General features: G+C 42.1%; 1 protein-coding gene, 1 long non-coding RNA gene and 1 pseudogene across 2 annotated transcripts in view; 2 read left to right on the top strand and 1 right to left on the bottom strand.

Annotated features, from left to right (window-relative positions):
* Mrps28 (mitochondrial ribosomal protein S28) overlaps positions 1-26740 on the top strand; it is a 121712-nt gene that overhangs the window by 22161 nt on the left and 72811 nt on the right. The window contains exon 2 of the mRNA NM_025434.3: positions 1530-1711. Coding sequence (NP_079710.3) covers positions 1530-1711 — 182 coding nt within the window. The remainder of the gene's footprint in view (positions 1-1529; positions 1712-26740) is intronic.
* On the bottom strand, positions 819-1542 carry Gm52600. The gene is made up of 3 exons (XR_003954435.1): positions 1478-1542; positions 1160-1339; positions 819-892 (listed from the first exon to the last, which is right to left on the bottom strand). It is a non-coding gene; the product is annotated as a predicted gene, 52600 (long non-coding RNA).
* On the top strand, positions 18211-21015 carry Gm15466 (annotated as a pseudogene).

Raw genomic sequence — 26740 nt, 5'->3', positions numbered from 1 at the left:
ACAAGGGGCCTTTCCCCCTTGATCACTAATTGAGAAAATGCCTTACACTTGGATCTCATGGAGGCATTTCCTCAACTGAAGCTCCTTTCTCTGTGATAACTCCAGCTGTGTCAAGTTGACCCAAAAGTAGCCAGTACACTACTGTAATAAGTTATCTTACCCACCTCCACCCTCCCTAACCCCAGTCCTCTACCGCATCTCCACCACCACTTTCGCACCTGAGGGATCAAGTATCAGTCAGCTATTTTGCTCATAAAATTATGGCTCTGGAGCCAAATTCAACACCTTAGGCATGCCTTGCCTTATTTATGAAATGACGTCTGTACTTGTCTGATTGTTTTCTTCAACATGTATGCATTTTTAAAAGGCTCAGTGGTAGCTTTTTCCACCAGACTGGCCTCCCACTCTCCTTGGGATCCTCACAGGGCCAGGCATTTGAGTTTGTAATCCTCAGAGTAACATTGAAATTCCATTACAAATGTAATTGTGTAATTGAAGATACATGACACGAAATGACTAATAATCCTTGACTAACATGTAAAACTCATGTATAATTCAAGGTGTAAGCAGGTATAGTTAGTGAGATCAAATTGTTAAGATTCCTTTTGCTCTCACAGATAGAAAATTTGTACTTCTTTTGCACCAACATCTATACATACATCCCGTATTCAAATGAAAAAATGACTAGAAAACACATTTGTAGTCACAGATTTCTTTCTTTTTTGGTTTTTCGAGACAGGGTTTCTCTGTATAGCTCTGGCTGTCCTGGAACTCACTTTGTAGACCATGCTGGCCTCGAACTCAGAAATCCGCCTGCCTCTGCCTCCCAAGTGCTGGGATTCAAGGCGTGCGCCACCATGCCCGGCTGTAGTCACAGATTTCTGAAGAGTATCTGAAAAACAAGTGTAAGAAAAAGAAAATACTTTTATAACATCTTATGTCCAACTTTCAAGCAGACAGACACCTTCAGAAAGACTTGTAGAAATTATGCAGCACAAAACAGAGGTTATTTTCCCTTTGGGATTTTCTGTCAGAAAAAAGAGGAGTTGTAAAGACAAACTCAATCTATTTAAAACTATTCTAAACGAGAACTCATGTTCCCGTTGGTGACTGTGATGAAAGCCCTTGGTCCTTTTGGTCTGAATAGCCACTTACTTACTTTAGAGGAGGCCCTCTGGACTAGGCAGGTCAGCTCTGGGAGTGAAGTCAGTGTGTTCTCCTTGGATGTGCTGCAAGAGTCCAGCTTCTGACAGTTCCACCCACAACCCTGCTCCCTCATCTCTGTGCTTTTGAGGGTCACTGTGATGTCCTGCCCTCCTCAGCCTTTCCACTGGTTCTGCTGTGAGAAGGAAAGGGGAGAGGAGGAAGCAAAAGAGTATAACTGGCTTTTGGAGCAAACTTCTACTTTTGGTCTTGAATTAATTAATTAGCAAATTGGTTTTGTGAAGATTCCTCTTTAAGTCCCTGTTAAACTCACTCTCATCTTTTTGACGGATTTCATGAACGTAAATATTTCTTTTCATATTTAGGAGTCTCCAAAACCTGTGGAGTCCTTCGCCTCCATGCTGAGACACTCTCCACTGACCCAGCTGGGGCCTGCCAAGGACAAACTGGTCATCGGGCGCATCTTCCATATCGTGGAGGACGATCTCTACATAGATTTTGGTGGCAAGTTTCACTGTGTGTGTAAAAGACCAGATGTGGATGGCGAGTAAGTAGAATCATTTCCAAGTGACTTTAGCATGATCACAGGAGTAGGGCATGGCTCTGAGTAAGGGGCTTTTTCTGCAGTCATAAGGTCCAGAGTTCCAACCCCAGATGCCCTCACAAAGCCAGGTGTGGCTCATGCACTTGTAACCCCAGTGTTGGGGAGGCAAAGCCAGGTGGGTTTTCCCTAGGGTTTACTGACCATCCAGTGTAGCCTACCTGGGGCACTTGAGGCTAATAAAAGACCCCATCTCAAAAAGAAAACAAGATGGACCGTGGTGGCACACACCTCTAATCCCAGCCTTCATGGATCTCTGATTTCGAGGCCAGCCTGATAAACAGAGAGAGTTCCAGGACAGCCAGGGCTACAAAGAAACTCTGTCTTGGGGGGAAAAAATGAATGAATGAATGAATGAATGAATGAGAGAAAGAAAGGAAGAGAGAGAGAACCGAAAGAAATGACATTCAGTGTTGACATGTTGACTTTTGGTCTCTATCCACATGTGAATGTACACCTCTCCCGTACGTGTCTGGGTGTGCATGCATAGTATTTATGAAGATGGTTGTACCTCAAAGGTTTTTTGAAGACAGGTGATTTTCTTTTAATTTAATTTTGTTCCTTGATAATTTCATACAAGCATATGATACATTTTGATTATTCTTATCTCCCTCCCATCCCTTCTTCCTACCAGACCCTTTTCCAGGTTGACAACTTTTGGTTTGGTTGTGTGACTCATTTAGTTTAACGAGGACCATCTGTGTGGCCAGTGGATTTTAACTACTGGGAGGACCCAGTGGGGACAGACTGAAATCTTAGGGAGAAGCAGGTGTGAGTATCTGTCCTCTAAAACTGCTCCTCCGACCTCCTACACCTCTGTGGGCAGAGGCAGTGACATAGGAGTTTTCATTAATAGAAGGTATATCTGTAATGTTAAGATGAAATGCAGTTTTACTTCACTGAAAGAAGACCTCTAGTCTTTACTTATATCATCTTATGGTCAGGGATGCAGCCTGGGTGTAGTGGTCTGCTTTTTCTCCAGGTTCACGTGCTGTGGCAGATTGGATAGGGATGTCATAGAAGTGGCATTTACAGACAGCTCTGCTGAGATACCTCTCAGTAGACTGTTCCCTATGCAGTCCGATCTACTGTAACTTCCCAATACCTGCGGTCCTTTGGCTCTTCCTTTCCGAGGCATAGTGTTCTTATGTTGCCCTCACTGTCCTGGACCTTATGGTAATCCTCCTGCTTCTGCCTCCCTCCTCAGTGCTAGGACTGTTGGTCTGTACCGCCACATCTACTACTTTTTCTAAAAGGATAGAACTTTGGTAATATTTTGTTAATCTTTTTTCATAGATAATTCTTTATGAATATTATTTAATCTTTTTTCATTTAATTAAAATTTTACAACATTTGTTTTCTCATTATGTCATTTTCTTAAACATATTTAAAAATGCCTTCAGAGTGTTTGGAATTGAAAGTGTCAGATATGATTCTGTTCCTTATTTGCTAAACTGCAACATTTTTTGCCATTATTTTCTTTTATTGGATATTTTCTTTATTTAAATTTCAAATGTTATACCCTTTCCAGGTCTCCCCTCCAGAACCCCCATCCCATCCCCTCTCCCCCTGCCTCTGTGAGGGTATTCCCCTACCCACCCACCCACTCCCACCTTCCCGCCCTGGCATTCCCCTATACTGGGGGCATTGAACCCCTTCAGGCCCAAGGGCTGCCCTCCCACTCATGTCCAACAAGGCCATCCTCTGCCACATATGCAGCCGGAGTTATGGGTCCCTCCATTTTGTACTCTTTGGTTAGTAGTCAAGTCCCCAGGAGCTCCGGGGGTGGGTGGGTGGTATTCTGGCCTGTTGACATTGTTGCTCCCTCCATGGGGCTGCAAACCCCCTCAGCTCCTTCAGTCCCTTCTCCAACGCCTCCATCAGGGACCCAGCGCTCAGTCCAATGGTTGGCTTCGAGCCTCTGCCTCTGTATTTGTCAGGCTCTGACAGAATCTCTCAGGAGACAGCTATATCAGGCTCCGGTCAGCAAGCACTTCCCAGCATCCACAATAGCGTCCGGGTTTGACAGCTGTATATGGGATGGATCCCCAGGTTGGGCAGTCTCTGAATGGCCTTTCCTTCAGTCTCTGCTTCACACTTTGTTCCCATATTTCCTCCTGTGAGTATTTTGTTCCCCTTTCTAAGAAGCACTGAAGCATTCACACTTTGGTCTTCCTTCTTCTTGAGCTTCATATGGTCCCGAGTTGTATCATGGGTATTCCAAGCTTTTTTCCTAATATCAACTTATCAGTGAGTGCATACCATGTATGTTCTTTTGTGCCCGGGCTACCTCACTCAGAATGATATTTTCAAGTTACATCCATTTGCCTGCGAATTTCATGAAGTCATTGTTTTTAATAGCTGAGTAGTACTCCATTGTGTAAACATACCACATTTTCTGTATCCATTCCTCTGTTAGGGGGGCATCTGGGTTCTTTCCAGCTTCTGGCTATTATAAATAAGGCTGATATGAACATAGTGGAGCATGTGTCCTTATTACATGTTGGAGAGTTTTTTGGGTATATTCCCAGGACTATGGTAAAGCTGGGTCCTCAGGTAATACTATGTCCAATTTTCTGAGGAACTGCCAAACTGATTTCCAGAGTGGTTGTACCAGCTTGCAATCCCACCAACAATGGAGGAGTGTTCCTCTTTCTCCACATCCTTGCCAACATCTGCTATCACCTGAATTTTGATCATAGCCATTCTGACTGGTGTGAGGTGGAATCTCAGGGTTGTTTTGATTTGCATTTCCCTGATGACTAAGAATGTTGAACATTCCTTTAGGTGCTTCTCAGCCATTCGATATTCCTCAGTTGACAAGTCTTTGTTTAGCTCTTTACCCCATTTTTCAGTAGGGTTATTTGATTCTCTGGAGTCTAACTTCTTGAGTTCTTTGTATATATGGGATGTTAGTCCTTTATCAGGTATAGGATTGGTAATGATCTTTTCCCAATCTGTTGGTTTGTCCTATTGACAATGTCCTTTGCCTTACAGAAGCTTTGCAAAAATTGGAAAAGTTTAAGTGTAGTATTTGAGATTAGATATTTCTCTTATGTGGACTATAGTTGTTGGTATCAGGAGTTGGACATTGAGATGGTGTAACTTGCTACAGAGTTGCGGATTCGACAGGTCTTTGCACCATGCTCCTATAGAAGAACTCTGTCACAGACCTCTGGGGGGCAGATTCAGTGTGCCTGGATCTCCTGTTAGGACATGTTCAAGTCACTGCAAATAGGGTATACATATTTATTTAATGTTCATCAGCTGTGTCCTGATCCCTTTTTTCTTTTAATACTTTTAGCAAATCGTGGGTTTTATTTGTTGGGTTTTTCTTTGTTTTGTTTTTACCTCTATTCAGACATCCTCAAGCTGGGTACCACTTGTCCCCATGCTGGTGTGCACTTGCCAGGCAAGCATTGTACCACCAAGCCACCTCCCCAGCCCTCATTCAGATGTTTGTGCACATTCTAATGTAGGCTAATTTAGAGAAGGGGAAATACAGTGAACGATAACAAAAATCTAGTTAAAGATAAGGTTACATTTATGTTTAGTTTATCATGATTTTAGTAAACACATTTAATGGTATTTCAGACTTAAAAAAATTGATAGGGAATGGAAACCATTTGGTTACTTAAGTATTTCCGTGAGCTGAATGGCCTTTAAAAAGCTCCATAGTGTTTGTTTTGCTTTATTTGGGCTCTTGTCTTGTTTTTTGAGATAGGGTCTCAACGGTAGCCCAGGTTGGCCATGATTTAGACAGTCATGAGCATTCTGTGATCCTTCTGCTTCAGCCTCCCAAATTCTGGAGTGACAGGTATGTGCCACCAAACCTGCATTTGGCTTCTTCTTTTAATATTTATGTATAGACTATATTTTAAATAATGGTTTCCAGTCTTGTCACCAAAAAGCCCTAGAATTTTCAGAAGGGTTTCAGTGGTTGTATGGGAATAGGGAGTATTAAGAATGGAGTCTCTGGCTCTCAGCAGGTCTAAGCTGTCTTCTGGAAGGTCACAGTGCTCATATCTGCTGAGCACATTATCGCAGTAATTCTTTGTCTGTTTGTTTGTGTGGCTGATTTATTAAGTAGCTCAGGTTGACCTTGAACTCACCATAGTCTTTAAGTGCCTCAGCCTCCTAGGTGCTGAGATTCCAGGCATTGGTCACTATGCCCAGGCATGAAAGCTAACTTTAGTGTTTTTGCCAGACTCCAGAGTTTGATTTTATAAAGAACAGGTTAAGCAAGAATATTTGTAGGTTGAAAATCAAAGCCTAGGAGTGACAGTACTCACTCCTAATGCAGCACTTGGAGCACTGAGGCAGGAGATGAAGGTGAGTATGCTGCACCTAGTTAGTGCCATAGCAGCCTGGGGAAGACCCTCTCTGAAACTCTTCAGCGTGTGTGCACGCTCTTCACACACACGCACACACGCGCACACACACACGCACACGCACGCACACAAGCACACGCACATGCACACATACACACACACACACACACACGCACACACGCACGCACGCACACTTCACACACACACACTCACATACAGACACAGGCACACACACACACACACGTGCACACACGCGCACACACACACACACACACACACAGGCACACACACACACACACACGATGAATACAAAATTATAAAGTTTGGAAGATATTGCTTTGCAGGTGTTTTTCCATATGGTGGACCTGACAGCCAATCAGTGACAGGCATAGGTCTACTAGTATGGGATGGCTATAAAAAGAAGGAGGGAGCTCCATTGTGGCCTCTTACTCAAGAGAAGGCAGTGGTCTGTGTTGCGTGTTCAAGATCCCTTGCTTTTGCTTCTCATCCCTACAGCACAGCTGTCCATTCTGCCTGAGTCTCTGCTTTTCCATGACCAGAGGGCTTCCACTCTGACTTAGACAAAGCACCCTTTGAAGTAGCTGCTTTTTTTTTTTAAAGATATTTTTTCTTCTGTTATATGCACATGATGTGCACACTAATTAACAGATTGAATCTTTGGGCATAATGTGCTGCTGTTACACAATTAGTAATTAACAAAGTAGATTCGGCCTAGCAAAGTTAATCCAGGGCCCAATACCATTTTCTACTTGACTTTGCTGCTTTCCGGATCATGAAACATAAGATCACTTACATGTCATCAGAACTTCCGGGGATACCGAAAGCAGCTTGTTAGTGAGAAAGGGAGATGGCGATGTGGTAAAGAGTGCAGAGTAGTTTGTTATAGTATGCTGGCCATGCTGGCATGGCTGCTGTGGTCTTGAGTGAGTGTTAGAACCATCAGTGTGATGCTGTGAGCTATTGGAAAGAATTGAAGTTGTGAGAGTGCTTTTGTGAAAGAGGCCCCTGAGAGTTTCCCTGATCCCTCTACCGGCTGAGGGCACAGCAATCCAGGGCTTGGCCTTCATCAGACACTGACCCGGCTGCAACCTTCCTGGACCCCTTCACTTTGAGAAATGTGAGAAATGTGTTGCTGTCGTTTGTAGGCTACCATCTTTCTGAGCCTTTGATGTAGCATCCTGAACTGACTAAGACAGTGGTATTCACATTTTGAAAGTGTTATTGCCAGTAAGGTAATGAATAGTGGACTCAGGCTTTTTAAGATGAATCAAGATTGTAATTTTAGTGAAGTGAGTAGTAACAGGAATTGGATATATTTAACAGTGATTGGTAGAGTCAGTATGCCTCATGGCTATTTAGAAATGCAGTTTAATTGGCAGGGAACAGAGGAGTCTGTTGATACACATGTAATACTTAATTTTTAATTTTTTAGTGTTTTTTATAGAATGTAACATCTTTGAACTTCATTGGGCTTAAAACTTAATCTTTCATGTTTTTTATGTTCCAACATCATTCTTGCAAATACGAGCGTATATATTCCATCATCAGCCAGATGTCATAGAGAATTACTGCCCAGTAACCACAAAACGCCCAGTTCTGTAGGTTTGTTTCAACTCTCTTTTTCTGCTCTAATGTCCATTTCTGTTCTCTCAAGTCTGCATTTTCTTCTTTAAGTGTGCTGAAACCTGAGATCTTGCTCACCAGATTTGTTGTGGTTAAAATAAGAATAGCTACTGAGTAAGGACCTAGCAGCGCCTTCTTTAAGTGCATGCACTTCAGCACATGAGCTTCAGCATGTGTTCTGACAGCTTCTCAACTCCTTCAGCGTGGTTCTCATTGGCTTCTGGGGATACTTGATGTCAGCAGAGAAGTAACTTCCTGATGAGTGAAGTGTTACTGGTGTGGGGTTCTGCCTCAGTCCACTGATGCCCTTGATAGGGGCTGTCACATATGAGAGCAGTGTCTGTTGAACCAGTCAAGGTGCTGAGTGTTTGGGACATGAGCATTTGTCATGGCAGAGACTTTAACACCTTCAGTAGGACTTGTAGGGAGAATAAGATGGGATGGTTAGGTTCTAGGTTGTATTTGAAGGAATTCTTACAGTGAACTTGTAAGTAGATGATGGAATTCCTTTAAAAGATTATTAAGCCTAAAGAATAGCTTTTTAATAATGATTAGTTTGGTTGCTTTGGAATATACCCGTTAGACATTTATTTTTAAACAAACAGGGCATAATATAGTTTTTTTATTGAGTCCAGCAAACTTTAAGTATGTAGCTATTATAGCAGTAGTTCTTAACCTGTGGGTCACCCTCCCTGCTGCCCCCCCACCCCCGTTGGGGGGTCAATTGACCCTTTCACAGGGGTCACTTAAGATAATAGGAAAACATTTATTTATACTATTTATAACAGGGTTCATAACAGCAGAATTATAGTTATGAAGTAGCAGTGAAAATAATTTTATGGTTGAGGGTCACCACAACATGAGGAACGTATATATGAATTAAAGATAATGTTGCATCCTGAGAGTTGATTCAGTCCAGGGTACAGAGAATAAGCCAATACAAATGATGGCATGTTCATTCTTTTGACTGCTTTCTTCAGGAACGGAGACTAGGGGTCAGTGTGTCCATTGCTGTGTCAGGCAGCTATTGCAGAGGAGCTGCTGAAATGAGGGTGGAAGGATGAAGGACAGCAAGAGGCTCCATCACCAGTGAGAGCCCATGTCTCCTGGAACCTAGATGCTTTAGTGAGCCTGGGTTAAGGACATGTGATGTGAGAGGTCATGTGGGCAGGCAGGATGGGTCTTCAGGAAATTATGGCTTTGTTTAGAAGGTGGCAGATACCAGGGAAATATTTGAACAGGTAATATGGATCACATTTGTGTTTCAATGAGATCATTCTGGAAGAGTCGTGGAGTGTTTACTGCAAGAGAAATGCTATCGTTAGATCACTGCGGAAACTACTAGAAAGAACGATGGCATTGAGTGAAGCCTGAGGTGAGAAGCAGAAAGGCCTCGGCAGGGGGAGAAGAGGCTGGTCTTGTTGACTGACTGCTTATGCAGGAGGCAGAGGTGGGGTTTGAACAGCATTCCATTTCAGATGTGACTTATGAGGTAGGGAGTGGGTTGGGAGGTGGGGGGCAGAGCAGAGGGGTGTTAGTTATGACACTTCTGCTTGTTTAATTCTCTTACTCCGTTTCTGTTACCAGGCAAGGAACACTTTTGTCTTTACCAAAACCCAGAGTACCTGTGGTTTGTCAGTGCTTATGGCTTTGCCAAATCTCCCAATCTTTTCCTTTGTTATATTTTCATTTTTCTGAAACGAAAATGTTATAATTTCATTTTCAAGTGTTTCTGTAAAACCCTCCAGCTCAGTTGTATAAGTAAAAAGTCCTTTTATTTATTAATGTGTAAATGAGGGTTATGTCTCTTAGTGCATTATCTCTACCCTGGCATCTCTATCACAACACACATGATTGACAGCTCTGAAAATCGAAGCGTTTCAAAACAAGCATGATTGGCAGCTCTAAGGTAACTTGCACGTGCCCTGAATGTTATTTGTACTTTTGTTTGACACTGGGGCGGAATAAACAAGCTAATTCCCCAGTCTTTGTTTCTATTTTGGGTTATGAAATATATAGGGTCAATAGAGAGTGGAATATATAGTGAATGTTTCCAAGTCTCAAGTTTTCAGAGTTTACTATTGGCAAAGAGAAAATAAAAATTTGAACTGAGTCTCTCTATTTCAGAAGAGATAGAACACACCTTAAAGCATGTCTGTCTTTGTTTAGATGGGTGATTTTGACTCATCCTATGAACTAGTTCTTCTTTAATCCATCTCTGATAGTTTAAAAGTAATAGGGTGCATTCTATTTAACTTTTGAGTAAGAGACAAGTTATATGAGTTGTGTGTTCGCTTGTGGTCAGACTGTAAATTAGGATATTGTCTGAGGTGTGGAAACACATGGTTTTTAGACTGTGCACAGGATAGGAGGTCAGGTTTTTCCGTGTTGGGGAGTGTGTCACACATAGGAACTGCTTTTGGACTTTGCTCTGTCGTCTTGGGTGTTACAGATTCTGGTTTTGTTGCTAGCAGAACTGATTGCTTTGTAGTCGTTGTCTGTGTACAGCTCTGTCAGGGCAGAGGCGGTTAGACAACATGTTGAGTGAGTTTTTTATGCTATCACAGGGCTGCAAAGATGAAAAGTGTGCCCGCCATGGCTTGGTGTGGCTGCCTCTCAAGGAGCACAGGATGCCGGAAAAGCTTCTGCAGTACAAGCTCAGTGGGACGGAGGGAAGAGCCGCGCGGCTTTACTCCTGCACTTGGGTCAAGAGTGGGAGTGCCAAACAAGAGGATCTGGGTCCTAGTTTAGCTTGTGTAATTTACATGAATTTATTGCTACTTGGTAACTTGTTGGGGCATGAAGACTAACATTTCAGCACATATTGTATACTTTGTGATCCTTAGAGTATAAACAATATTGCACAGTTGTTGAACATTCCCTCTATACAAAACACTTTATGAAAAAAATTGAGTGCATTATTTTCTTAAACTTTTTAATACTCTAAGAACAATACTGTTAGGAACCTCGTTAAAATGCTCTGAAGAAACTAAAGCTGGCCTATGTTTTTTTCTTTTTTGGTTTTTCGAGACAGGGTTTCTCTGTGTAGCCCTGGCTGTCCTGGAACTCCCTCTGTAGACCAGGCTGGCCTTGAACTCAGAAATCCGCCTGCCTCTGCCTCCCAAGTGCTGGGATTAAAGGCGTGTGCCACCACACCCGGCTGGAACGGCTTAAATAAAGATGGGGAACTTAGTAATGAAATGACACTTCTGGGGACATGGTGTGAAGTATGGCCGAGATTTGAGAGTGCACATGGTATGATTATTGGTATCTACTTGTGTGTAGTGAGTTATCCCAGCACTTGGGATTTATAAATCTCATGTATTGGTTTGGTCCAGGAATCAATGAGTCACCTAGCTGGATGACTCTGGTCTCTTAGGAAGTTCATTTGAGGTAGTTGCCAGGTCAAGAGTCATCTTGAGGCTTGGCTGGGAGTAGAGGCTGCCAGTTGTGCATGGGCTGGTGACCTAATGATTAACACCGAATCTTTGGAGAACATTCCAGATCCAGACCGTAACATTTAACATGCTGCTTGTTGGCTGGAGGTCTTCTTCATGGACCTCTGCATCTAGACTGAGTGGGTGTCTTCATGAATGATCTAAGAGAGTGAGCCAGGGAAGTCATGGGGAAGGAGCATGGCATGTAAGAGTGGGTCACTAGAGCTGCTGCATGGGCTGTGGGGCTGTGGACTGGCCTGCCTCCTACATGGAAGTGTACAAGGAAGTCATGGGGAAGGAGCATGGCATGTAAGAGTGGGTCACTAGAGCTGCTGCGTGGGCTGTGGGGCTGTGGAGTGGCCTGCCTCCTACATGGAAGTGTACAAGGTTTATGAACCTTGGGAGGTTGTGAACAAAGCTCAACTTTTATTCCAAAAATATAACTGCTTTTATTAAGGGGTTTGCAATCCCATAGGAAGAACAGCGATATCAACCAACCAGATCCCCCAGAGCTCCCCGGGACTAATCCACCACCCAGAGAGTCCACATGGAGGGACCCGTGGCTCCAGCTGCATATGTAGCAGAGGATGGCCTTGTCTGGCATCAGTGGGAGGGGAGGCCCTTGGTCCTGAGGAGGCTCCATGCCCCAGTGTAGGGGATGCTAGAGCAGTGATGCTGGAGTGGGCGCACCCTCATAGAAGCAGGGGGAGGGGATGAGATAGGGGGTTTGCGAAGGGAAACTGGGAAGGAGGATAACATTTGAAATGTAAATAAGTAAAGTAAGTAATGAAAAATTAGACAAATTCTGTGTTATCTATAATTTGTTAGTGTAGGTGTGTGCACATGTGCATATGGGTAAAATGAAAACACTTTCTACCTTTTTTTATCCCCCTGTATTTCAAGACAAGATTTCCCTTTGTTGCCCTGGATGTCCTGTTACTCACCTTTTAGACCAGGCTGGCCTCAAACTCAGAGATCTGCCTGCCTCTGTGTTCCAAGAGATAGGATTAAAGGCATTTGCTACCATTGCCCAATATCCTTTGCCATATTTTCAATGTTGAGGTAATTACCAATATTAATAGGATTACTGGTAGTTACTCTTTGACCCTGGGTTATTAATATATTAACAAAATAGCTATAATTTTTCTGGTATGATTCTAGGTATGCAGCTCTTTGCCCCCTTACATACACTGAGTACTGATGTCATTTGGGGATAGTTTGGAAAGATGTGTCAGGTTCTGTGGCAGCTCAGGTTTCTCTGTCTCTCTCTCTCTGTGAGATCTTTCCCCCTTTGCTCCCTCCCATAATGGCAAAAGCTCTTCTTTCAGGCTGCTGGTACTTAGTTCTCTAAATATTTATTTCTTCCTATGCAAAAGACCCTGGCTAGTTTCACACTAGGTATCAAGGTATAGTTTTTGCCTAGAGCCTGAAAGCGCAGAGTCACTTTCCTCACTGCAACCCTTCCCTAAACTCTTCAATCCAATGTCTGCAAATTTCTTTCAACTCTTTTGCCGTTTCTTTTTTCTCTAGTCTCTCACCAGCCTTCCTTTTCTTCTTTCTTCTTGGATGTGCTGGGTATCCAACTAGACTCAGGCTTGCATGTGCTAGCTGTCAGTATTTGCCGCTGAGTTCCCTCCCTCCCCTGCCCTTCCTCTTACTTATTGCTTAAACGTTCACCCTCCTTTGTCTCCACTGGCACTGCTGGGCAGATGACCAGAGACTGCTAATGGCTTCATGACATAATGGTAAGGGCAAAGCCTTGCTGGGGAATGAACAGAATTTTAGAGAACAGGCAGTTTTGAAGACAGGAAAGAATGGAAAATAGTTTAGAGGGGGAAATAAATGGGATGGGAAGCATTGTATCAAGAAAAGACAACGGAGAAATTTAAGGGAGTGGATAGGGAGTCCTTAGAGTTCTGCTGGAATCATGCGAGACACCAGATATTTGATTATTTTTGTTGTAGAACAGTAATGCTTCATATAACACAATAATTTGGTGTCAAGGAAGGAGATATAGTTATCTGCTACAGCAGTAGAATAAAATTCCTTAACAGTGAAAATTGTAGCAAAGAATACTAGAAATGGATGGAGAAAAATTTTAAATTTGTGTGTGTGTGTGTGTGTGTGTGTGTGTAGGCTGCTATCCATACCAGAGGACAACTTTCAGGAGGTAGCCTTCTTCTGCTGTGTGTTCTGGGGACAAAATCTACCCAGAGAACCACTGTAGCAGCCAGCATATGGGGAAAGAGCTAGAAGAGCTCCAGATGTAGCTGGGAAGGAGAAATCTGTAGGAAGCGCAGCTGGCACCCTCGCCCTCTTCCATGAGAGCGCTGGCTGTGGTTTGTAAACTCAGCCATGCACTTGCTCTGCCTGAGTGAGAGCCCTGAACCTGAATGTGGCAGCAGGACTCCTTCAAGGCAGTCCCTCCTTCTCATGGGATGTGGCACAGACACAGGTCCCTAGACGCTGCTGCCTTTGCATTCTAATTCATCTCTCTAGGCAGGGCTGCATAAAAGTGTATATATGGAGAGATATAGGAGTCTTAAGTTGTGGGCCTTCATTTCTCACAAAGGTCCAGGAGTTAAAGAGTGGGTGGGTTCTTGGGAGCTGATCAGACCTTTAGGAGGCAGTGAGGGCTAGTGATAGGAGCTAAGGTAACTGGAGGCAAGGCCTTGAAAGGGCCCACGTAGGCTGCTCTCTTTCTCTGTTTCCTGGTTTTTGTCTCTGCCTTTCTTTATGACTCAGAAGCAATGAGCCAAGCCACCGGGAAACATATAAGTGTTTTCTTTTCAAGTTGTATCTTAGGCATTTGTGATACACCATGATGGCAAGTGTACTGTAGGGCTAAGCATATGCATGGGAGATGAGCAGGGCAGTTTGGATTGCAGGGTACATGAGTTTCCTGTGGGCGTGACAGGGAGAGGGGTATGCCCTTTACTTCATGTTCTTGACATTTTCCTTTCTTGTCTCCCTTGCATATGCTTTCTTCCAAAACAGGGTTTTGCAAGTCAGGGAAAGTTCATAGGGATACTGCCTAGCAGAGCCCTAAACCCAACACCAGCCATAAAGAGTTGTTCCTTTACAAATCATCGAATTTTAGTAACTAGGAAACACTTGATAGTGACACAATTCTCTAGCTCTGTTTCTCACACCTTTTCCTTTTATCTTGGTGAGATAAATCATTCAGGTTAGTGTAGCCCAGGGCTTGTAAACAGGCTTCCTTCTTGGCATGTTCTCATTTTTAGGGGAGGGGAAGGGAAGGCATACTATAGTTAGTTTTCTTTTAAAGTTTTAATTCAGAAGTTTATTTTTAGACCTAAAATAGAATACTTTGTGTTCCCTTTTAAAATGCAAATTGAGTATTAAACATGTATAATTAGATCCTAATTTGTACTGATTGAGCATATTATAGTGTTCATGTGGATTTTATGATATTGCTTCAGTTATTTTGAATTTATTAAGCAAACAAATTTTTTCTTAAGATACTTTCCTTGAAAGTAGTTTTATTTTAGTGTGTGTTCTTATGAAAATGACGGTATTAACTATTATGATAAAAAACGGAGAAACTATGCATTTTTCAATATGAAATATATGAGAGACTTTCTGAGTAGGACTCCCGTAGTTGAGCACATAACAGCAACAACTGACAACAGGATTAGTGAAGTAGACGAGCTACTGTACCTCAGAGGGAGCCTTGGAATGAAGACATAGCCCACAAGATGGCCATGCTTATCAGCGATGCATCTGACAAATGCTACACACATGTACACACACGTTTGCATGCACAGTCAGATATTGCCACGAGAAATGGCTAAATTAATTGAATGGAAAGTTCTCAGAAGAAAAAGTACAAACATCTGATCAGTATCTGAAAAACTGTTCAGTATCCTTAGCTATCAGGCAAATGGGAATGAAACCTACATTAAGATACTTTCTCATCTGGCCACTGGTGCCACACACCTTTAATCGTAGTCGTTGGCAGGTCCCTGGGCTTTCCAACATGTCCACCCTGCTTTGGCTGTTATATAACTGTTTTTTAACTAGAGAGATAGTACATCAATTATTTTGAAAATTATTAGCAAAATTTAAGCCCTTGACATCTCAAAGGAAATATTTTTCAGAGATGAAATAGCTTTTCCTAACGGCAATTGCAAATGTTTTAGTCTGCATGTTGTCCTGAGTGTAACTTCTTTAGGTATTTTAATTCTGGATTTAGCTTGTTTTGCTAATACTTGGAAAAGAGGAGAGGGAAGACTGGCTGGTGGAGGGTGGGGGAAGGTAATGGGGGAGCAGTACAAGTTTTTCTTTGCCCTGTTTATTTGAGCGAGGCTTCACCCTGAAGTTTGAAGAGAAGACATGCTTTAAGTAAAACCTTTCACTTCTTTACTGTCTGTGTGACAGGAGCTTTCTGTGTCACTGATGACAGTGCTCACGATGGTGGTAATGATAGTCTTGATAACTGATAACAACAGCTGCTTCCTGACTTCTTAGGACTATTATGAAATTCCCTTTCCAAAACAATGTTAACTGTTAAAGAAATAAATATATGTATATCTTACAAAAAATGTTAATGTCTCACATGGTGTCTTCTGGAGTGAACATTCATTACTCATGGGTACTGGGGACTCAGCCCAGGCCCTCTTATGCTAAGTGTGTACTCTGTTGGTGAACTCTGTCTTTTGTCACAATGCCTACTATTTTGATAGGTGGGTTTCCAAAGTCATTTAGCTAACTTCAGTATTTCAACCACTGATGAAATATCTTGGTCTGGCTTTTCCTTTGATGCTATAAATGGACAGAGTTACATTTGATAAAGAGCTTTTAGTATGCTGGTTCATCAAAGACATGAGAACCTTTCTAAGTTTTAGGAAGGAAAATAAATACAAAATTAAATGAGAATTTTCTAGAATTGGGCACTGGGAAATTTCCTACCAGTTCTTATGTTCATGATTCTGTACATTTTAGTAATTACTACAGACAACAGCATTGAGCTGTCAGCTCATCCAGATAGTCACTTTTCTCATATCAAAGTGTACCTCATTCACCCAATACTGAAGAATTTGAGGTTTGGCTCCTAACTCTCCTTATTAATTCAGCTGCGTGATTGTGAGGAACACACATTGCAGCTTGTCTCATCTTTACAATTAGTGAAATGATGGCAGGCCACAGGCACTCTCCACTCCCTCTTCTGGCCTTTGTGGGCACCAGGCACATACGTGTGTGCATGCAGGCAAAGCACCCATTCACATGAAGCAGACTTATAACAATTTTACAGACTTAGTTTTTATTTGTGTGTATGTGTACCTACATATACTTTCCCCTGAAGGACAGAGGGTGTCAGCTCTCCTGTAACTGAAGTAATGGGTCAAACCAAGGTCCTCTTAAAAGCAGTAAACACTCGTAACTACTAGACCGTCTCTCTCCAGCATCCTTCATCATTGTGTACTATTCTAAAAAGAAAGAGAAATTAGATAATTCTATATTATCTGATGAGTGGCTCTGCTAGTTTGCCAGGTCCCCTACAACTTAAGTGATCAAGTTGAGATTGTGTGGCCTAATGTAAAGACCACTCCTCTAAGCCTGCCTCTTCAAGAGGAAACATACTCATGTCAGAAATGTTGGTAGTGAATGTTGGCCAGAATTTACAAAGGTCCAGTTTTTCATTTTTCATTTTTGTTTTATATAGTAAAAATCATTTACTTTGTAGAATGACTGAATTTTGAAGGTTATAGAAAGGTATAGATGGTGTTCTTCTTTGTCTCCAAGTTAAAAATATAAGACAAACTCAAAATTTATTGACTATTTTTGACTTTTTATAATGACTTCAGTCTCAGTCTCAGTCTCTCCCTCTCCCTGCTCCCGGGAACACCCTATCCCACCCTCCCTCCCCTGCTTCTATGAGGGTGTTCCTCCACTCACTCACCCACTCCCACCTCCCTGCCCTCGAATCCCCTACACTGGGGCATCTATCAAGTCTTCAGAGGACCAAGGACCTCTCCTCCCATTGGTGCATGACAAGGACATCCTCTGCTACATATGCAGCTAGAGCCATGTGTACTCCTTTGTTGATGGCTTAGTCCCTGGGAGCTCTGGGGGGTCTGGATGGTTGATACTGTTCTTCCTATGGGGTTGCAAACCCCTTCAACTCCTTCAGTCCCTTCTCTAACTCCTCTATTAGGGATCCTGCACTCACTCCAATGGTTGGCTGCTAACATCTGCCTCTGTATTTGTAAGGCTCTGGCAGGGCCTCTCAGGAGACAGCCATATCAGGCTCCCTTCAGCATGTGCTTCTTGGCATCCACAATAGTGTCTGGATTTGGTAATTGTATATGAATCTCCAGGTGGGACAGTCTCTGGATGGCCTTTCCTTCAGTCTCTGCTCTACACTTTATCTCCATATTTGCTCCTGTGAGTATTTTGTTCTCCTAAGAAGGACTGAAGTATCCACACTTTGGTCTTCCTTCTTCTTGAGCTTCATGTGGGCTGTTAATTGTATCCTGGTTATTTGGAGCTTTTGGGCTAGTATCCACTTATCAGTGCGTGCATACCATGTGTTTTCTTTTGTGATTGGGTTACCTCACTCAGGATGATATTTTCTAGTTCTATCCATTTGCCTAAGAACTTCATGAATTCATCGTTTTTAATAGCTGAGTAGTATTCCATTGTGTAAATGTACCACATTTTCTGTATCCATTCCTCTATGAGGGGGACATCTGGGTTCTTTCCAGCTTCTGGCTATTATAAATAAGGCTGCTATGAACATAGTGAAGCATGTGTCCTTATTACATGTTGGAGCATCTTTTGGGTATATGACCAGGAGTGGTAGTGCTGGATCCTATGGGAATACTAAGTCCAATTTTCTGAGGAACCACCAAACTGATTTCCAGAGGGGTTATACCAGCTTGCAATCCTACCAGCAATGGAGGAGTGTTCCTCTTTCTCCACATCCTCGCCAGCATCTGCTGTCACCTGAGTTTTCGATCTTAGCCATTCTGACTGGTGTGAGGTAGAATCTCAGGGTTGTTTTGATTTGCATTTCCCTGATGATTAAGGATGCTGAACATTTCCTTAGGTGCTTCTCGGCCATTCAATATTTCTCAGTTGACAAGTCTTTGTTTAACTCTTTACCCCACTTTTCAATAGGGTTATTTGGTTCTCTGGAGTCTTAACTTCTTGAGTTCTTTGTATATATCGAATATTAGCCCTCTATTGGATAAAGGATTGGTAAAGATCTTTCCCCAATCTGTTGGTTGACTTTTGTCTTATTGACAGTGTCCTTAGCCTTACAGACACTTTGCAATTTTATGAGGTCCCATTTGTTGATTCTCGATCTGACAGTACAAGCCATTGGTGTTCTGTTCAGGAATTTCCCCCTGTGCTCATGTCTCCGAGGATCTTCTCCACTTTCTCCTTTATAAGTTTCAGTGTCTCTGGTTTTAAGTGGAGGTCCTTGATCCACTTGGACTTGAGCTTTGTACAAGGAGATAAAAGTGGGTTAATTTGCATTCTTCTACAAGCTGACTACCAGTTGAACCAGAACCATTTGTTGAAAATGCTGTCTTTTTTTTCCACTGGATGGTTATAGCTCCCTTGTCAAAGATCAAGTGACCATAGGCGTGTGGGTTCATTTCTGGGTCTTCCCTTCTATGCCACTGATCTATCTGTATGTCACTGTACCAACAGCATGTAGTTTTTATCACGCTTGTTCTGTAGTACAGCTTGTGGTCAAGGATGGTGATTCCCCCAGAAGTTCTTTTATTGTTAAGAATAGTTTTTGCCCCCCACTGGCTGCTCCAAAAAGCCATCTTTGCATTGTTCCCTGCTCGCTGCAGCCACCTTCGCTGCCCACCGCCTCCTCCAGCGTGGACTCCCGCAGCTCTCTCGCCAGAGTCCTCGAACTCGACTTTAATTCCCTCACTCGTGGCATCGGACCACTGGTGTGCCCCACCATGTCAGACGCGGCAGTGCACACCAGCTCCGAGATCACCACCAAGGACTTGAACGAGAAGAAGGAAGTTGTGGAGGAGGCAGAGAACGGAAGAGATGCACCTGCCAATGTGAACGCTCAAAATGAGGCAAATAGGGAGCAGGAGGCTGACAATGAGGTAGATGAAGAAGAGGAAGAAGGTGGGGAGGAAGAGGAGGAGGAGGAAGAAGGTGAGGGTGAGGAAGAGGATGGAGATGAAGATGAGGAAGCTGAGGCTCCTGTGGGAAAGCCGGTAGCTGAGGATGATGAGGATGACGATGTGGACACCAAGAAGCATAAGACCGAGGAGGATGACTAGACCGCAAAAGGAAAAGTAACCTTACACACTGCACCGTGACCTAGTCGCCTCCACTTCCCGTCTCAGAACTTAATCGTGCTCACCTTCGAGTAGAGAAGCAGGCCCCGCCCGCCCACAGCGGGCAGTGCCACCCACAGATATGACATGCGCTCTCCACCACCCCACCAAACCCAAAACTACAACATGAATTGGCAACATGGGAGGAAAAAAGAACCAGAACTTTCCAGGCCCTGCTTTTCTTTCTTTCTTTCTTTCTTTCTTTCTTTCTTTCTTTCTTTCTTTCTTTCTTTCTTTCTTTCTTTCTTTCTTTCTTTCTTTCTTTCTTTCTTTCTTCCTTCCTTCCTTCCTTCCTTCCTTCCTTCCTTCCTTCCTTCCTTTCTTTCTTTCTTTCTTTCTTTCTTTCTTTCTTTCTTTCTTTCTTTCTTTCTTTCTTTCTTTCTTTCTTTCTTTCTTTCAACAGATCTTGCCTGAGTTTATTTGTAAGAACAGCATAGGACACTGGTTATCTGCAAATAGTGTGTGGGTAGGTGTGTCACAGCAGTCCGTCTGTCTTCACACTGGCAGGAGCCTTTTCTCTGGGGCCTTCACAGGGGCCTGGGCACCTTTGGGGGCCTGAGCACCTTTGGGAGCCTGGGCTGGAGCTGAAGCCTGGGCCCTGCCTTGGTTTGGACCTTAGGCTTCGGTTGACAGAGCCTCTGACCCTTGGCCATGTAGCTTCAAATCCGCCTCCCAAGCTTGGGGTGAGCGATGAAAGCCAGCGGCTTGAGTTTGGGGCCTTTTGGCATCTTGGGCTTGATGGCCTGAGGCTTCACCAGGGCCTTGATGGCCTCTGCGCGCGCGCACTCGCTGCCTTTGCCTTGCTGGCCTGCATCTTCTTCAGGCCTTTCTTGTTGTGCTTCTTGGCAAAGCGCATGTTCCTCGGGAACTTGGGGTCAACCCCCTTAAGAGATTCGTATCTTTGCGACCAGGTTTCTTGATGCCATTTCTGTGCCATTTGCGGGACTGGCTGTGTGTGGTGAGGTTCTTGGACTTGGCCGTGTCTGCACGGTAACCCGCGGCTCCCGCAGCGCCCGAGACCGGAAGAGAAAGCGCTTTTTTTCTTAAAAATACTTTAAAAGGAAAATTTGTTTGTACTTTTTATTTACAGTTTATATTTTTGTACATATTGTTAGGGGTCAGCCATTTTTAATGATAACGGGTGACCAAACCAGCCTTCAGAGCGTTTTCTGTCCTACTTCAGACTTTACTTGTGGTGTGACCATGTGCATTATAATCTCAAAGGAGAGAAAAAAAAAAAAAAAAAAAAAACAACAACAACAAAACAATCTTATTCCGAGCAGTCCAGTAACTTTTGTGTATGTACCTAGCTGTACTATAAGTAGTTGGTTTGTATGAGATGGTTAAAAAGGCCAAAGATAAAAAGATTTTTTTTCCTTTTCTTTCTGTCTATGAAGTTGCTGTTTATTTATTTTTTGGCCTGTTTGATGTATGTGTGAAACAATGTCCAACAATAAACCGGAATTTTATTTTGCTGAGTTGTTCTAAAAAAAAAATTAGTTTTTGCTATCTTGGTTTTTTTTTTTTGTTGTTATTCCAAATGAATTTGCAAATTGCTCTCTATAACTCTATGAAGAATTGAGTTGGAATTTTGATGGGGATTTCGTTGAATCTGTAGATTGATCTTGGGAAGATGACAATTTTTACTGTATTAATTCTGCCAATCAATGAACATGGGAGATCTTCTTTGATTTCTTTCTTCAGAAACTTGAAGTTCTTATATATGATCTTTCACTTGCTTGGTTAGAGTCACCTCAAGATATGTAATATTATTGTGGCTATTGTAAAGGGTGTCATTTCCCTAATTTCTTTCTCAGCCTGTTTAACCTTTGCGTAGAAGAGGGCCACTGATTTGTTAATTTTATATCCAGCCACTTGGCTGAAGGTTTTTGTTTTTGTTTTTTTTTTATATCAGCTTTAGGAGTTCTCTGGTGGAATGTTTTGTTTTGTTTTGTTTGTTTGTTTTATTAGGTACTTATTTCATTTACATTTCCAATGCTATCCCAAAAGTCCCCCACCCGCTCCACCCACCCACTCTCACTTCTTGGCCCTGTGGTTCCCCTGTACTGAGGCAGATAAAGTTTGCACGACCAATGGGCCTCTCTTTCCACTAATGGCAGACTAGGCCATCTTCTGATACATATGCAGCTAGAGACACGAGCTCTGGGGGGTACTGGGTAGTTCATATTGTTGTTCCACCTATAGGGTTGCAGATCCCTTTAGCTCCTTGGGTACTTTCTCTAGCTCCTCCATTGGGGGCCCTGTGATCCATCCAATAGCTGACTGTGAGCATCCACTTATGTGTTTGCTAGGCCCCAGCCTAGTCTCACAAGAGACAGCTATATCAGGGTCCTTTCAGCAAATTCTTGCTAGTGTATGCAATGGTGTCATCGTTTGGAGGCTGGTTATGGGATGGATCTCTGGATATGGCAATCTCTAGATGGTCCATCCTTTTGTCTCAGCTCCAAACTTTGTCTCTGTAACTCCTTCCATGGGTGTTTTGTTCCCAATTCTAAGAAGGGGCAAAGTGTCCACACTTTGGTCTTCGTTCTTCTTGAGTTTCATGTGTTTAGCAAATTGTATCTTATATCTTGGGTATTCTAAGTTTCTGGGCTAATATCCACTTATCAGTGAGTACATATCATGTGAGTTCTTTTGTGATTGGGTTACCTCACTCAGGATGATGCCGTCCATCATCATTTTGGGGTCACTTAATTATACAATCATATCATCTGCAAATAGTGATATTTTGACTTCTTCCTTTGCAATTTGTATCCTTTGACCTCCTTTTGTTGTCTAATTGCCCTAGCTAGAACTTCAAGTATTATATTGAATAGATAGGGAGAGAGTGGGCAGCCTTGTCTAGTCCCTGATTTTAGTGGGATTGCTTCAAGTTTCTCTCCATTTAGTTTGATGTTGACTACTGGTTTGCTGTATATTGCTTTTATTATGTTTAAGTATGGGCCTTGAATTCCTGATCTTTCCAAGACTTACCATGAAAAGATGCTGAATTTTGTCAAGTGCTTTTTCACCATCTAATTAAATGATCATGTGGTTTTTTTCTTTGAGTTTGTTTATGTAGTGGATTATGTTGATGGCTTCCCATATATTAATTCCTGGGATGAAGCCTACTTGATCATGGTGAATGATCGTTTTGATGTGTTCTTGGATTCGGTTGGCCAGAATGTTTATTGAGTATTTTTGCATCAATGTTCATAAGGGAGATTGGTCTGGAGTTCTCTTTCTTCATTTGGTCTTTGTGTGGTTTAGGTATAGTGTAATTGTGACTTCATAGAATGAATTGGGTAGATTACCTTCTATTTCTATTTTGTGGAATAGTTTGAAGAGTATTGGTATTGGTATTCTTTAAAGGTCTGATAGAATTCTGCACTACACCCATCTGGTCCTGGGCTTTTGTTTGGTTGGGAGTCTATTAATGACTGCTGATATTTCTTTAGGGGTTATGGGACTGTTTAGATGGTTTTTCTCTGATCCTATTTTAACTTTGGCACCTTGTATGTGTCCAGAAAATTGGCCATTTCACCCAAATTTTCCATTTTGATGAGTTGAGGCTTTTCTAGTAGGATCTGATGGTGTTTTGGATTTCCTCAGTTTCTGTTGTTATGTCTCCCTTTTCATTTCTGATTTTGTTAATTTGGATACTGTCTCTGTGCCCTCTGGTTAGTCTAAGGGTTTATCTATCTTGCTGATTTTCTCAAAGAACGAGTTCCTGGTTTTGTTGATTCTTTGTATAGTTCTTTTTGTTTCTATTTGGTTGATTTCAGCCCTGAGTTTATTTCCTGCCATCTACTCCTCTTGGGTATTCTTGCTTCTTTTTGTTCTTGATCTTTCAGGTGTGCTGTCAAGCTGCTAGTATAAGCTCTCTTCAGTTTCTTTTTAGAGGCACTTAGAGCTATGAATTTTCCTCTTACCACTGCTTTCATTGTGTCCCATAAGTTTTGGTATGATGTGTCTTCATTTTCATTCAATTCTAAAAAGTCTTTAATTTCTTTCTTTATTTCTTCTTTGACCTAGTTATCATTGAGCGTTGTTCAGCTTCCATGTGTGTGTGTTTTCCATTGTTTTTGTTCGAATTTAAGAGCAGCCTGTGAACCTAGAAAAGAATCTACTGTACACAGTGATGACACTGTGTGTAGATAACACTACAGTGATGACACAGGCTGAATGGACACCTTGTCACCAGCCACTGTACCACACAGTTAACCATGTACAGTCTCATAGGACCCATGCAAATCTTCACAATAATATACCTGTGCTATATCAAGTCATAAAATTGCTTGTCAAGAACTTACATGGACAATAACACTTTATTTAATTATTATTATTACTGAGGGGTTGTAGATGTTTTTCGATCTTAAATGTATATTTTATGTTTACTTTGCCCTGTAGAATATCTATTAGTTTTATATTCTGACAAAATTTTCTTTCCATCTTAATGATTGGAACTATATAATATTATTTGCTGATAGATTTTAAGAACAGAAAATAAAACTTTACCTTTTCTTATTTTTAGATTATTTAATATATTTAGTTTTTAAATTTTAAACTATATCTACTCATTTATCCTTCCCTTTTCTCCCTTCAACTCTTCCCTGTCCCTACCAGTCTCTTCTTAATCATCTTCTGTCTTCTTAATTGTTATTGTAACAAACATGTATAAATGCATGAATATAGAATACAACCTGTTCAGTCTATTTAGTTTTACTTGCATAATGTCAAGACTGACCATTTGGTAGTCGATTTGGTAGTAGATAACTAATTAGGAGGCTTATCATTGGGAAGATGAGCTCCTCAGCTCTCAGCATTTCTTAGTTGCCTTATTTGTCTAGGGGTAGGCCTGTGGTTACTATTTCTCTCCTATATCAGTTCATTGATTAGTGGTATCCTCTTTTGGGTCTTATTTAGACATCCATAATGTTGAGGTATCATAGTGATGTTTCTTTGTCATTTAGAGGAAATACAATCTCACAGCACATATCCTAGTCCTCTGGCTCATACAGTCTCTCTTCTTCCTCTTCCATTATGTACCCTGAACTGGAGGGTAGAGTTGTGTTTTAGATATATTAGTGCTGAGCAACATATAATAACTTGTTCTGTGCATTTAGACATAATGCTTTTCTGTAATGGTCTCCATTAGTTGCAAAGAGGTTTCTTTAATGCAAGGTGAGAGCTACACTTCATTGTGTATATCAGGATAAGTATTTAGAATACAGTTAGGAACACTGGTCGTTTAGTAAAGAGACAGGGATTTCCCTCTGAGATCCATGTTATCACTAGCCTGGGTAGTTTTCTAGTACCTAGCATGGTTTCCCGTGTTGAGCAGGAGTTGAATCTAATAGACAGCTATCGGTTACTGACAAGATGAGGGCCACTATTGCACCCTTAGGGATATCTGGCCACACTGCTCTTGGGGTTCACAGGAGTCACTGCTGGGTAGGACTGTTGGCTGCTTCCCTCCCTTGGAAATTTGCATAGCACCTTCTGGTACTATGAGAGCTAGTCTTCAGGGAGGAGGATTTTCTATAAGATCCTATAAGATGCATCATGTCTTCAGCAGTAAGGACTTTACCTTCAATGTCTGTGTGCTAAGAGCAACAGCAATAATCTCTATTGTTTTAGGAGTTCCTTGGACTTCCCTGTCCAACAACTCAAAATGGGGTTTCTCATGGGGTCCTGGGGTTTTTGTTAGCCTATGGCTCTTGTGGGAGGAGTATTGTCAGCCCAAGTGGCATAATTTCATTTAAACGACACACATATATGTACACATACACACACACTCGTGTATTATATGCAATCTTAGATAAAAATATGACTTTATGGCTACAATTTGGCATTTATCTGTGATCCATTTATAATATTTTGATGTGACTTAAATAATGAAGTAAATATTACATTTTACCTTTACATTTTTTTTACATTTTCTTATTGTGAGTGTACAATGTGGGTGGATATCAGTATAGATTTCAGGAGTCCATTCTCCCCTTCCACCATCTAGGCTGAGAGCATCAGACTAGCAGGTGTGCTTACCTTCTGAACCATGTTACTGGGTCCTCGCAACTCTTTAAAAATAGTAACGTATTTAGGGCAGGTATGGTGGCATATTCCTTTAATTCTAGCACCTGAAAGCCAGAAGCAGAGGCAGGCAGAACCAGGCCAGCCTGGTCTTCACAGTGAGACCTGGCTCTATCAAGCACACACACAGCCATTCAAAGCCATTCTGAACCTGGTTGTCATGTACTGGTGTGCACGTGCACGGGCCAATTTATCAACACTTGGGGTTTTCCTTACCAGTTACTGGCAAGCAGAAGTTAATCGCTGTCTATGATAGTGTTTAATTTCTTTGACTTGTAAAAGTGAGAACTTCCGATAGGTCAGCATATAGAATGTTACAGGCAGTTGAGAGTTGAGGCAGTCCCATCAGTGGCCCAGATAGTGTAATTCCAGGAGTGTGTATGTGTATGCAGACTGAAGGGTGAGAGTGCCCGTGCCGACCCCAGAGCCCTCACGCAGTTGTCCCTAGACATTCAGGACAGACAGAGCTAGAAACAATCTAAACGTTTACTGATAAACACATAAAGAAAATATGGTATGTTCATTCATCCAAGGGACTATTATATAACAGGCAGGGAAGTTCCTCTGTCATGGTGAACATGACTTACTCTTGAAAAGTTTATCGTTAGACTAAAGAAGCTAGTCACAAAGGACTTACTGTTGTATCGTGCATAGAGTAGGCAGACAGAAGGCTTGATGAGAAGATAGCAGAGTGCCTTTGGGGTAGTAATGTGAATTCTGAAAGTCAACCGAGGCACAACTGTTTTCAGTGAGTATGAGGAAAGCCATCCAAGCTGGGGAATATTTTTGGTTTGTGAATTCTATTTCAGTTAAAGAAACTTTAGTGAAAAGTCAAGCATTTGGGACTTAGGGGAGAGGAACAGGAGGGATGGGGTGAAGAACCTCTGTAGGGGCGGCAGTGAACAAAGTGCCCTGTTTGTAACTGTCACAGAAGTATAGTGTGATCAGAGAAACGAGACTCAGTTCATTAACACACATGACATGCAGTCACTGATAAGTGGATATTAGCTCAGAAACTTAGAATACCCAAGATACAATTTGCAAAACACATGAACCTCAAGAGGAAGGAAGACCAAAGTGTGGATACTTAGTTACTTCTTACAATGGGGAACAAAATACCCATGGAAG

Source organism: Mus musculus, chromosome 3, assembly GCF_000001635.26.
Source record: "Mus musculus strain C57BL/6J chromosome 3, GRCm38.p6 C57BL/6J".
Classification (NCBI taxonomy): Eukaryota; Metazoa; Chordata; class Mammalia; order Rodentia; family Muridae; genus Mus; species Mus musculus.
Note: the sequence above shows the minus strand (reverse complement) of the source record. Positions and strands in the feature narration are given on the sequence as shown.